At 40.2% G+C, this 13,542-nt stretch overlaps 1 protein-coding gene across 1 annotated transcript; it reads left to right on the plus strand.

Moving 5' to 3' along the window:
• Nucleotides 1-784: 784 nt before the first annotated feature.
• LOC127540073 (membrane-spanning 4-domains subfamily A member 5-like) lies at nucleotides 785-9,587 on the plus strand. Its single transcript, XM_051964613.1, has 5 exons — nucleotides 785-1,044; nucleotides 2,286-2,414; nucleotides 5,455-5,511; nucleotides 6,275-6,427; nucleotides 9,459-9,587. Exons 1-5 carry the CDS (start codon nucleotides 895-897, stop codon nucleotides 9,579-9,581), a joined length of 612 nt encoding a protein of 203 aa, XP_051820573.1. The 5' UTR covers nucleotides 785-894; the 3' UTR covers nucleotides 9,582-9,587.
• Nucleotides 9,588-13,542: the final 3,955 nt, after the last annotated feature.

Genomic DNA, 13,542 nt, shown 5'->3' on the forward strand with positions numbered 1-13,542 from the left:
AGGAAAGGGGACAGAACTTGGGACTTGGCCATGTTGGTCTGACTCTTCTGCTTCACTGGCACTTCCTTAAGAGACTATGGCCTAATAGCATGACGAATGTGGAAATGAATATGTTTAGAATTGCACATTTTTAATCTATATCCTAATTGCTTGCTGTCTTCGGAAGGAGGGATGTAAAGAGGGATGGAGAAAAATTCAGACAAAAAGTTTTGCAAAGGTGAATGTTGAAAACTATCTTTGCATGTATTTGGAAAAAATAAAATACTGTTGAGAGAGAGACAGAGACAGACATACAGAGACAGAGAGAGACAGAGACAGACAGACAGAGAGAGACTATGGAAAAACTAGCAGATCCCTCTGGCAAAAGGAGGGCATCAGAATAAATGGCTTCCAAGGCCCCTTTCAGCCCTGACATCTTAGGGCAAAGCGTTCAGTACTAGCGCTCATTCTCAGAATGGAATAAGAAATTATCTGTCCTAGATTTTCCTTCAAACCCCTCACCCAAAAAGAAGGGAATGAATGAGATGACATTGTTGAATTTAAAGTTCAAGGGGACTTCTGGGACAAGTTCTCTAGGGCAACACTCTCCTCATTATCCAGATGAGGAAACAGAGTTGGGAAGGAAAGGATGCTTGCTTAAGAGCCATGTTAGAAGCCAGTAGGAGGGCTGAGAGTCCAAGCCTCCTCCACAACCTTCTGGAGGCTCCTTCTAGCTATAGCATTCCAGGGTTCCATGATACTATGACTCAATGAGTGAATGATTCTAATGCAATGTATAGCAATAGTCCAACTCTCCAGGTGAACCTGGCATAGGAGTGGAACATGATCTTGGCTGCGATGCCTGCCCACCAATTTTATTGACATTATTTCTGCCGTGGAATCAACGGCAGGACCATGGAATCCAAGCCGGCACCCACACCCAAATCAGTGTTCCTGCTGCTACCTCAGAAGGTTTTCAATGTCCAGAGTGGGCTAAAAACAACTGCTTTTGCCAAAAAAACCGGTATAGAACATTTCCTTCTTACAGAAATGAGGATCATGGGGGTAAGTCAGACCCCTGCTCTACTGTAATTCACAGAGCGAGGAAAAGAAAGGCCAAGGCTAAGGAGTTTACAATCTTAAGAAGGGAACTGATTCTAAACTAGGTCAAAAGCTTACTGAATATTAGAAGTAATACAATCACAGGCACAAATCTTTCTGGTTGACTGCTTACATATCAGGTTTCCACCCAGAATTATTGATATTCATATCTAGATATAGTAAGTAGGGAGGAAAAGGACATTTGTATTTGGGGCCAGAAAACTGGTCTCATGTAAGAGAAATGTTTGCCCAGTAAAGCTCTAAACTCCTAAGTCTGGGCATGTTGAGGAACTGGACTTGCTATCAAGCAAAGTAAGGAAGAGGGCCCTGACTCAGCCTGCCAATTCCTGAGACCTTGAGACTATCCTAGAGGCTAATCCAGGGTTCCACTGCTTCCTTAAGAACACTTGGGACCTTGCAATAACAGATATAGAATTAGGAGGAAAACAAAAGGTCATCCAATCCAACCCCCTCACTGAGAAACTGAAGACCAAGGTGACCCCAGATGCCCAAAGGACCACAGGTCAGAAAAAGCTGGGCCCTGCCTTGAAGCCATTTTCTGATTCCCAAGCCACGGAATATTCTTTCTCCTGTGCACCAGGAGTTTTTGCAAAAGCATTTATAAGTCCACAGCTGAGCCCCTAATCAAGGTGCATTAAAATATTCTCCAAAACTTTCTCCCAGAAGAAAGAATGAAAGACTCTAGGCCCTAGATTGCTCTTGGCCTAGATGAAACAGCTCTCCAGTGGGCTACTACGTAGACTAGGGACCCAGAACACAAAACAAAGGTAGAGTTCTTCCTAGTAGAGAAAGAGTCTAAGGGCATCAAGCCCTAAGATCCCTTAGGCATGGGATCAGAGATTCAGGATTGGAAGGGACTTCAGAGGCAATTGAATCTACCCTCCTAAATGTACAGTTAAGGAAACTGAGGCAGGGAGAACTAAAGTGGCTCATCCAAAGGCACCCAAGAGTCAGCATTCTTCCCAGTGGACCATCCTGCCTTCTCACCTCAAGCTGTCCTGGTCTTTGCTTCACACCTCCACCCAGAGCAGAATGAGAAGGTGGGGAAGCACAGTATGAGAGAGGGCAGCAACATGGCAGAAACAAGACAGGCCCTCCAGGAGTTTCTAGAGGTCCCTAGACCAAAGCCTCCAAGGGTCCTACCAGGAAGCAATTGCTGACCACGACGCTCTTTCTATTTCCAGGCTATTCAGGTCCTCATTGGTCTGATGAACTTTTGCTTTGGGGCAGTCTTCATTTTTACTCGTGTTTCTCCATACCCGCGTTTTCCCTTCATCTTTATTACGGGGTACCCATTCTGGGGAGCAGCATGTGTGAGTACTGTGGGCACAAACCCCCCAAACCTTAAGAAGTTGGAGGAAGCTTGAGGCAAGGACTTTATCCAAAAGGACCCACAATTATATCACTAGAGACTCCCTGTCTGCTCACACGTGGGCCGTGTCCCCAAGTCAGGCCCTCTGGACCGCTTGTCTGGATTCCAGAAACAGCTTCTAAATTGACCTCTTTGCTGCAAATCTCTCTCCACTTCAATCCACTTTCCTCTTTCCCACTCTCACCCCAACTCCCACGGTTCCCAAAGGGATATTCATAGATCTAGCCATGTCCCTTTTCTGCTCAAACAGCTTTGAAAAAGAAGCAAAAGCCTCATTTTATCATTTAAAAACTGACCACCTGGCAGATATTTCTCAGGTGACTGACATGTTACTTCCCTCTACAAACTCTGTCCTCCAGCCAAAAGAAGCCCTACAAGTTCTTGTGATTGACATTCCCCCTCTTACCTCTATTAGTGAGCCATCTTCTTGTTCAAAAACTATCTCCCTCCTCTAAAAGGCCTTTCCAGATTTCCTCTCTCTCTACTAATGGCCCAATCCACACAACGACTCTAAGTAATTACTTATGCTTGTCCATGGTGTTTCCCCTTGGAAGTTCCTTAAGGGTATCCCCAACACCCAAGAGAGTGCTTAAAAACCCAATGTTCAATAAATATTTACTGACAGATTGATCCGATTTTGAAGGCTTTTGTTATTAATAGCAATAGTAGTGGTAATATTCTCATCCTAATTATCACCATGTGCAAAAAGATCCCAGAATCTCAGAACTAGAAGACATCTCAGTATATCTCATAGAATCAATACCAAAAAATAAATTATAAGAAAATCCCACTAGCACCATAAGGTTTGCAAAGCATTTTACAAACATCATCTCACTTTATCTTCAACAATCCTAAAATATAGGTGCTCCTATAACCTCTACTTTACAGATGAGGAAATTGAGGCAGACAGGTTGGCAGTGTCTGAGGCTGCATATGAACTCGGGTTTTCCTCACTCCAAGCCCAGAATTCTGTTCCATCTTTATTACAACCTATCTGATAAGTGGTTATCCAACCTTTACTTGTGAGCCTTCCTTTTGCTGTGCACCTTTTATACTTTATTCTTTCCTCTCCCTTTCATCGCTTCCACCACCCCCAAGCAGGCTATAGTTAAGAGAGGATATATTTATATACAGATGTGTGGATACATACATACACACCCATTCCTACACACAAACATATTTTTCTAAAACTGCTGACCCTTTGCTTTAATTATGCTCCTAACTTGCCTTGCTATTACTTAACCTCCCCCCACTTACATAGATCCTTCCCTTGTCTTCTTCCTGCACCCTTTGCTTCCCTGTCCACCCATCTCTCCCTCCTCTCCCTCCTTATTTCCTTATAAATTTTAGAGGGTGCTATCGCCTTCCTAGTATATATGTAGTTTGGCTATTTAACCCACTCCCAATGTGAATAGGTTTTCAGAATTACAAGCTCTCCTCCCCCCTCTAATGCCTCTGTGTCTATTCTGCCTCTGTACCTCATTTGTATGACATAATTACTATTTTTACCTTAACTTTGCTGCATTCTTTTCTAGTTCTTTTGAATGTCAATAGAGATGATTTTTGGACCTGTGGTCTTTTATTGTAGTTGCTGATAAGTCTTATACAATTCTAAATGTAGCTTCAACTATGTGAATTGTGTTTTTTTGTTTGTTTATTTCTTGCAAAACGTTCTCTTTGATTTGGGTATTTCAAAATTTGGCAATAATGTTCCTTTGTGTTTTCCATAAAGGATCTCCTTGAAGTGATGATCTGTAGATTTTTCTATTTCTACTTTCCCCTCATATTCTATCACTCCAAGACAATTTTCTTGGATTATTTCTTGCATTATTGTGGCAAGGTCCTTTTTTGTTTTAATCACAACTTTCAGGCAGTCCAATTATTCTTATATTTTGTCTTCTTGATCTGTTCTCTAGATCTGTCATTTTTCATTCTTTATAATCAGTTTTGTTATTTCTTGTTCTCTCATAACTTTACTGGCTTACCCTTGCCCAATTCTAATTTTCAAGGAGTTATTTTACTCTTTGAGACTCTGTTTCTCCTTTTTTAGTTGGTTAACTTTTTTATCATAATCTTGTTTTTCTTGGATGGTTTTTATTTGGTATTTTTAGTTTTTCCTCAATATATTACATTTAATTTTTAAATTCTTTTTTTAGTTCTTCTATAAATTCTGTCTGAGCGGGGAGTTATTTCACATTACTCTTTGGAGTAGAAGCTATTTTTACATCAGTATCCTCCTCTGAAGATGAAACCCAGTTTTCCTTGTTCCCACAATATGTTTCTGTGGTGCTCTTTCTCCTTTGCCAGTCCCCAAACCAAGAGCCCACAGCCAGTGGTATCCCTGCCCCCTTCTCTGCACTCACAGATGTGCTGGTTCCTTCTCACCCAGGGCTGCATACTGCGGCATGGCACAGCCTGGCCTAGCCTGGCATTCCCAATCAGTCAGGTTCCCTCAGTCTTCCCCAACTTAGACCCCAGATTCCACAGGCAATTTGGGAGGTGAAAGACTCTGTGGTTTCTGCTGAGGCTCCAGCCACACCCAGTTGGCCCAAAGGGGGCCCTCTAGATGTTTCTGCTGAGCTAACCTGGAGGTGTTTCTTCAGATCTTCTTAGGTTGTATCTGGAGGACCCCTGTTCTACCCCAAGACTTCTTGATTCTTCACAAATCTATGTTTGCCCTGATGCACAAATTTGTTCTATTTGTGGGGAAAATTGGGAGAGCTTGAAATTTACCAATCTACTGCACCATCTTCCCAGAATCCTCCCCTTCTCCTTTTGAACAGTCCTAAGTGACAAGCCTCTCTGAACCTTCTACTACCCCTTGCTCCCAGTTCTGTGGGGCCAGACTTCCCACTCTATCACAATACCCTGGAGAGGAGGGAGGCTCCCTGGAATAAAGGAGCAGTCTTCCAGCAAGGAAAGCTGGCACAGAACCCCAACAGAGATTCTAGAAACTAATGGATTTTCTCTTTCCTTGACAGTACATTAATTCAGGATCCCTCTTAATCGCATTTGAAAGGAGAACTACAAGATATCTTGTAAGTTTCATTTCCTCTTAGTCACTTCAACATAAAAATGTTTAAATCCTAGCCCCACAAAGGATTTCCCCAAAAGGCACTAGGCCCCAAAGCAGCAGCATGGTCTTACTGCCTATCCCCCATTGATCACATCACTGCTTCCCACTGTATTTCACAGCATCATAGAATGTTGGAGATGAAAGTAGTTTTCTTTAGCCTTTTCCTTTTATAGACCTATAGAGTTCCAGAGAAAGAATGAGCTGTCCCAGGTGAGAGAATCAAAGGCAGAAAAAGAACCAGGTCTCAGGTGCTTCTAGATGGATATGTAAATGCTACCACTCCCCCCCGTCCCCAAAAGTTTTCCATTCAGCTCCTGCCAAATAAGAATTCCAGTTCAATCTATTTCAAAAGCACAGTCTGGAGATGGGTTCCTTTAGCAGCTGATTTTGTTTATAACTTTAACCAGTAGTAGGATACAGGAAGGTGTTTTTGTTTTTAATTTTGTTTTTTAATCAGTATAAAGAGATAAAAAGTGGAATATTTACTAGAAAAGCCTAAAACCAAACATACTTAAGGAATACATTGAATATCTGATCTTCACTGTGGAAATAGAAGGTTCAGTTAAAGCAATTTTCATGGAAATTGGATGTTTTGATAGACATTGGAGGCTCCCCAAAGCCTAGTACTGGGTTACTTGACAAGGACTTAGAATCTTTCTGCCTCACATCTCCCCTAATCTATAAGGGCTAAGACTGATTTTCCAAAAACTTTTCTTCTCTTTCAGGGACAAGTGAGTCTGATTGGGAACACAGTTAGCTCTGTGGCTGCACTGGTCGGGATAGTTCTCCTTGCGTTCGGCCTGGTTCTGGACAAGAACTACCTGTGTGGCTATGTTGGTGGAGGCACTATTTGTGCTGGAATCTCTATCATTTTAACTGTAAGTATTCAAAGTCCTCCAAGTGAATCTAAGTGGGTGAGCTGAGTTCAGATTCCATTGGACCTCAAGATGGAGAGGTTCAAGACCCTGATGTATGGAGTCAGAGGTCTTAAAGCTAGAAGAGTCTAGAGAGTTCATCTGTTCTACTATCACACTGCTTCAGAGATGAGATTAGAGACTCAAAATCACACAGCAGAGCCAAGACTGGAACCCAGGGTCTCTGACTTATGCCACTAGATCACTCCCAATAGAAATGAACCCTATAGTTTTTTGTGAAAGGATGGAAATTTGAGGAAACTGTATTAGGCAAAGTCAAGTTTCTTGTGGGTCCCATTTCTGGTAGACAAGTCACTTCCTAATTTTTCTGTGGAAGCTCCTTGCACTTAGGCAGGCTGGCACTTACCATAATTTCTCTGGGTATATTTCACAAGATGCCAGATTCCAAGATTCCAAGAATCACGCACTTAAGATGTGCATGATCTTGCAGCCAAGGTCTCCCTGACTCCAAGGCCAGATCTCCCTCTACTGGCCACACTCCCTTCTCTAGTCTGAATTCATAAAAAGAATTCTCAGTTTGATCAATAGCTCACAAGTTATCCTCAATCATCTTGAGATTCAGATTGTGACATCCCTCCCCTTCTTAGCTGTGGAAGTAGTAATTATTAGGTCAATTAGCATTTTTTTAAGATGAAGTAATAATTGTGACATGACTCTTATCCCCTTTTAGACAGGTTAGTCCAGCAGTCACTCAATCAGAATTCACTAAATACCTATCAATGTGCTAGGTACTATGCTAAGCACTCTCCAAATGAGGGAGATAATTCACAGATTATGTACAAAGCAGCTCTATACAGGATAAAGAACGGAGGGAGATCTCAAAGGAAAGGCACCAAGGTAAAGCAGAACTGCTGAGGCTTCTTGCTTTCCAGGCCTGGGAGCCCCTATCCCCAGCACTAGAACAGAGTGGAACTTCATTCATGCTGACTTGACTGACTGATTGGACTGGCTTGTGAATTAACAATAATGGTGACAAGAGTGTCTACTGTCTTCGTGCCAGGCACTGGACTAATCTCTTTGAATCTTCACAACAACCCTGGGAACAGGGTTCTTTCAGTCACATCTGATTCTCTGTGACCCCACTGGGGGTTTTCTTGGCAGACACTCTGGACTGGTTTTGCCATTTCTTTCTCCAGCTCATTTTCTAGATGAAAAAACAGGCAGAGGGCTAAGTGACTTCTCCAGAGTCAGCCAGCTAGTCAATGTCAGCATGGGCCCTCTCTGCCCTGCGGCACCCAGCTGCCTAAACTAAAACAGAGGCTACATGATTTGTCCATGCTCATGCTGTGAGGCTCGATTGGAACTGAGGGTTCCTGATTTCAGGCCCAGCATTCTACACTGGCGGTCACCCATTCCTGTTCTTGATCCCCAACTGAACTCCTCTTCAGCACTGGGTACTGTGATGGCCCCTGGAATACTGTCCCAGCTCTCTCCTCATCCTACTCCTCAATGGATGGCTCCTTTTGCTGATTTTTCATCCATGCCCCATCCACTGACTATGACTGACTGCCATGGCTCTGGAGGGATTCTCTCTCTACTTCTGCTCTCAATAGGACAATCTTATCAGCTCTCATGAATTCAACGATCATCTATCTCTAAGCACATGAAACCCAGACCCATATATCAAGGCCTCATCATCTCTTTTCTGAGGTCCAGTTACGAATCACCAACTGCACATTGGGCATTTGAAAAAGAAAGTCCTTTCAGAATTTCAAACTCAACATGTTTGACAGAAATTACTATTTTTGCAAAAAAAAACCCTCCCTTTTCCTGAGTTTTCCTGTGACTGTGGAATTCACTGTCATTTTCCCAGTTACCTACATTCAAAAAGTTAGTATCATTATTGACTCTTCAATTTCACTCGCCCCAAGGAGCTAAGCACTTGTCCTTCTCTCTGTGACATCACTTGGAAATGAACTCATCCAGATACAGTTTCAGGCCCATAGCATCTCTTGTTGGTATTAAGGGAAAAGCTTTCTCGATGGTTTCCTTGCCATCAGTCCTCCTGAATTCCAATCCATCTTCCACATGAGTGCCAAAGAGATTCCCTAAAGCACCATGCTACCTGGGACAGGAAGTTTCTTCATTTGGAATTCCCTAGAAAAATAAATTCAGGTCCTGTTCAAAAAAAGATACAAACAAAAGACTCAAAAGAGTCAGACACTGGGCTAGCACTGAGTACAAAAGAAGGAAAAAAGTAGAAAGGCTCCATAAACTCTTGTTTTGTTTCCTTTCTTCCTTCTAATCTAGATGAACCTAATTAATTAAAAAAGGGAGGAGTACAAAGAAAGCAACATGTAAACAGTCTAATACAAGAGCAAAGCACTGACTTTGGGGTCACAGGACCTGGCTTTGAATCCCATCTTTGACACTCCTAAATGTATTTTTGGACAAGTCACTTCTCCCTGGAACTCAGTTTCCTTCCTCATTTTCCTATAAAATTTAAGGGTTGGGGCCCTTTCCAGCCTTGGTTCTAGAACCCCATAATCTCCTTGCAGCCTGAAACAGTATGTATCCTCTGTATCTAACCTGGTTCCTAAAATATAGTGGTGGTTAAATAAATGTTTACTGATTGGCTATCACACTGCAGATAGCACAAATGACCTATTGAAATGAATCCAATTGAAATGAAATGAAATGAATATATGTCAAGTACAGTAACAGAGGCCCAAAACAAATAAATAAATAAATAAATAAATAAATAAATAAACACCACCACTACCACCACCCCTGCCTTCAAAGAGCAATCCACAAAAGAATAATGAACCAAATTCAGGTGCCTTTTTCCTCAGGTGGACCTGAGAAGATTCTTCCCCAACAAATTGTAAAAACTCGATGGATGAATGGGTATATCCTCCCCTGACTCCCTGGTGAAGGGTCACCATCTCCCCAAACTAGATGTTGTTAGCTCTTCATGACCATAAGCTCAGGACTGTTTTTAATTCTATTATCATTTGGTTTCCATTTTTTGCAGGGGATTTTGGGTATGATGATGGTCTTCGCTGTCCTTGAACTCCTCATTTCTTTGTCTTACTCAGTATTCCGGCACAACTTGACCTGTGCTGAATCTGAGGATTGGTTTTCAATAGAAGTGTGAAAATAAGGATGTGTGGTGGCTCTCTTTGAGGTAGTTCTACTGTAATGGCCCAAGCTGAACAGAACAGAAGCTCCCTGGGGAAGAGCAGAGACTAGACCCTCTTAGCTCCTCCCCACTTCCCCTCCTCCCTCACTTTGCAGACAACTCAACAGACACCAGAACCCAGAACATCTAACACTATGGTTCAGTACACCAGATCCTGGAATCCTCAAGAAACCAGGAAACTTCTGCCCAGGGCTGTGGGAGAGCTTACCAGTTGGGCTTCTCACTGTTGAATCTCATACCCTGGGTCTCATAGAGTAACACTGGACTGAGATTTAGAAGACCTGGATTCAAGTATTGGCTCCATCACCTACTAGCTGTTTGGCCTTAGGCAACCCTCACAACCTCTCTGGGTCTCAGGCTCCTTTCCTGTCAAATGAGGGGGCTGGCTTGCAGGACCTCTGAGATGTCTCCCAGTTCAGCAACAATGAGCCTGTGCCTAGGTAAACCCTTTCAAAGCTAAAATTCTATGGCCAACCAAAATATTATGTTAAAAATGAATACTTCATATATCAGTTTGGTTAGAGATTCGAAAGAAAATTCCTGCTCCTCACACTCAGTAAATTTACCTCTACTGCAATACATTCACACATATACAAAAATACCTACACACATATATGTATACACATATATACACATAAATTTCATATATATTATGTTTATATATAGATATAGAAAACAAACATATATAACTATATGTCATATTTATACACACACATACATATATAAATAACACTAACTTTTTTTTAATGCCACAAGAATATGTCAAAGACCCTCATCCCTAAGTCCCAAGCTGAACTGATTCTAAAATATACTTTGGTACACATTCTGCCCCAAAATTTATCCGCCCTGCCCAGAAAAGCAAGTGGTTATATCTGAGAGACTCACCTAACCATTTTATCCCTGGGACTGAATAAGCTATATTGGTAGCTTCAATACTTGCAAATACACGATCCTTAACACATTACTTCCACCAACCATCCACAAGCCTAAGCTTGGTATAGCTATTGAGATCAGTTCAATTTTGAATGTTAACCTTATAACCATGAAACAACATGAAATTTTGTACAATCAGTACAAAAGCTTTGGTTGCCATATGTCAAGTCACACTGAAATTACAAATAATTTCCAAAATAAGGGGGTGGGGAAGGTAGGGAGCACCACTTAATAAATGTCTGTTAAATTTAAATCAACTGAAGTGAACAATCTGAAGTGTGTTTACAAAGATACAGAGAGCAGAGAGTAAGATAGATAATTATAGAGGTCATGAACCAGAGTAAAAAGGATGCATAATGAAGAGAATGAGTAAGATAACTCCACTCTAAAAAAGGGGAGGGGGGAGGGAGGAAAGGGGAGAGACAAAAAAATATTTTTTTAAATGAATGAACAATACCAGGAGGAAGAAAAGGAAAAGGAGATCTAAGTGACTGAGGAAGGGGGAAGAAAAAGAATTTTTTAATGAGATAAAAATAATTAAGAAAAAAGAACTAATAAGCCTATCAACTGAGGAATGGCTGAACAAGTTTTGGTATATTAATATGATGTAAAAACAAATGTGCTGTAAAGAAACAGTGAAGAAAGTGACTTCATAAATACTTGAGTAGACCTGTATGATTTGACACAAAACGAGCAAAATAAGAACAAATGAAAAACTTACAGCAATATTGTAAGTAGAATCAATTTTCAAAGATTTAGTAACTGGACAATAAAATGACCAATCACAGCTCCAAGGGACTCATAATGAAACATGGTATATACTTTTAGACAGACTCAAAGTAGAAATAGAAACATTTTCTTTTTTTCTTTTATTTTTTTGATTTGTCTAATGGGAAGATTTGTTTTGCATGACAATATACATTTAAAATGGATCTGTTTATCTTGCTTTCTCAGTGAGTGAGTGGGAGAGAATTTGGTATTGAAAATAAAATAGAATTAAAAATATATTTTAATAAAAAATCAAAGGGGGTGGTATTTAGTCATCCCTCTGGCTTCCTACCATGGAACCTTGTGAATTCTTGGTTTTGGTTTTTGTAAAACCAAGTAAAATTAAAAAATTCTTTATAGGCCATGATGCAATAAAAACAGTCATTCATTCAGGAATTACAAAGACACAGATCCAAAGGGAAATTTAATACTGAATCCATAGTGAATGGTTTAAAGATCAAATTGTAGAAATAATAAATATGTGTATGACAATTATAATAATGAAATAACATATCAAACTTTCTAGTAAATCAGCTAATACAATTTACAAATGAGAAAAATTCATGCAAAGCATCCATCAATGGAAAAAGCCATATCCCTACAAACACATATTAACAAAATAGAAGAAAAGAGGATTGAGAAACTGAATAATCATTTTTAAAAATTAAAAAGTCAACAAACAAGTAAAAAAAAAATTAAAATTTAGGGGAGAAATACATAAATTTGAAACAAAAAATTGAATAAATATAAGCAGGTACTTTTTAAAGACTTATAAAATTTTTAAATCTTTATTGAATCTGATTAAAAAGAGCAAAAAAATCAAATTAATAAAATAGCAAATGAGGAAGGTAAAATCACAATAAAACAAGAAATTAAAAGGAATTATCAGAAAACATTATGTACAATTATATGCTAACAAAACTGCAAAGATGAAAAAGAGGAATACCTTCAAATATATTAAATATTCAAGTTATAAGAAGACCAAGTAGAAATCTTAATTCAATCTCAGAAAAGAAAATTGATTCTAGCTGCAAATAAACAACCAAAAGGGAGTTGGTGGGAAGGGGTAAGGAGGTTTGAATCTTGGTCCTGATGGATTTGGTGAGATTAGATTCAGGGAACCAAAATGATGAGATTAGGGTTCCTCATGGTCAAGGAGTTAAATGATGAGGTTAGTGGCAGGTTCAGGGCTCAGAGAACCAAATGAAGAGGTTTGGCTCCCCTAAATCCCCTTAGGATTCGACGCAGGGTAGGGAATTGTGGGAACAACCTTCTGGCAGTGCAGAGGTCCTTTATAAAGAAATTTATGAACCCGAAAAGCTAGACTGGTAAAAAGTTTATTATTGGCATTGGGAAGTCAGCCTTTGCTATGCATGAATAGAAAGACTGAATTCCTTAGTGGCAAGGTCCCAGCAGAGAAGTAAAGTTTCTAGTAGATAAATCCTGACAAAGTTTTGTTAAGGAACTAGGTGGGGAAGATAGAGAGGGCAATGCTGAAAGAGAATATCATTTCAGAGGGAAGAGGGTTCCTTGGCATGGCATGGCATGTTAGGTCATCTGCAAGGACTGAGCTTAAAAATAGCTCTTTTTATAATAGAAATCCGAGACAGAAGAAATGAGATTTCTTCAATGCTGTCACTGCCCTCAGACCTAGATGAGACCCCATACTGGGTGTGGTTTTGAGCCAACAATAGGGATCAATAGAAATCTAGATCTTGGGCTAAATGAGATTACTTCAACTAGTCCCACCAAGATAAACCACTTTATTTTGGGTCCCTGAGGTGGGGTCTTTTACAGAGACCATGATTCCAGGAGAATTTGTCCTTTAAGGAGTTTTAGAGAGTTTTGGGGATTCCCCCCTTCAGTTTCAGGCTCCCTTCGTCAGATTCACAGGAGAATTCTATCAAACTTTTGAAAATTAATATACCTATTCCATAAGCTACTCTCAAAAACTGAGAAAATACTCCACTAGAATCCTTTTATGACATGTCATTTTAATACATAAACCAAGGAAAGAGAAAATATAGGACAATAAGTCAATATCATTAAAGAATGAGGAATTTATGTGATGAAAAGTAGAAAGGATGGAGATGTCACTAAGTCAATATCAATCAATAAGTATTCAGTATCTACCATATGCCAGTTACTATGTCAAGCATTAGGGACACAAAAATAGGCCCTTTCCTCCAAGGACTCACAGTCTATGCAGGGCTAC

The sequence above is a fragment of the Antechinus flavipes genome, chromosome 6 (assembly GCF_016432865.1).
Source record: "Antechinus flavipes isolate AdamAnt ecotype Samford, QLD, Australia chromosome 6, AdamAnt_v2, whole genome shotgun sequence".
Lineage (NCBI taxonomy): Eukaryota > Metazoa > Chordata > Mammalia > Dasyuromorphia > Dasyuridae > Antechinus > Antechinus flavipes.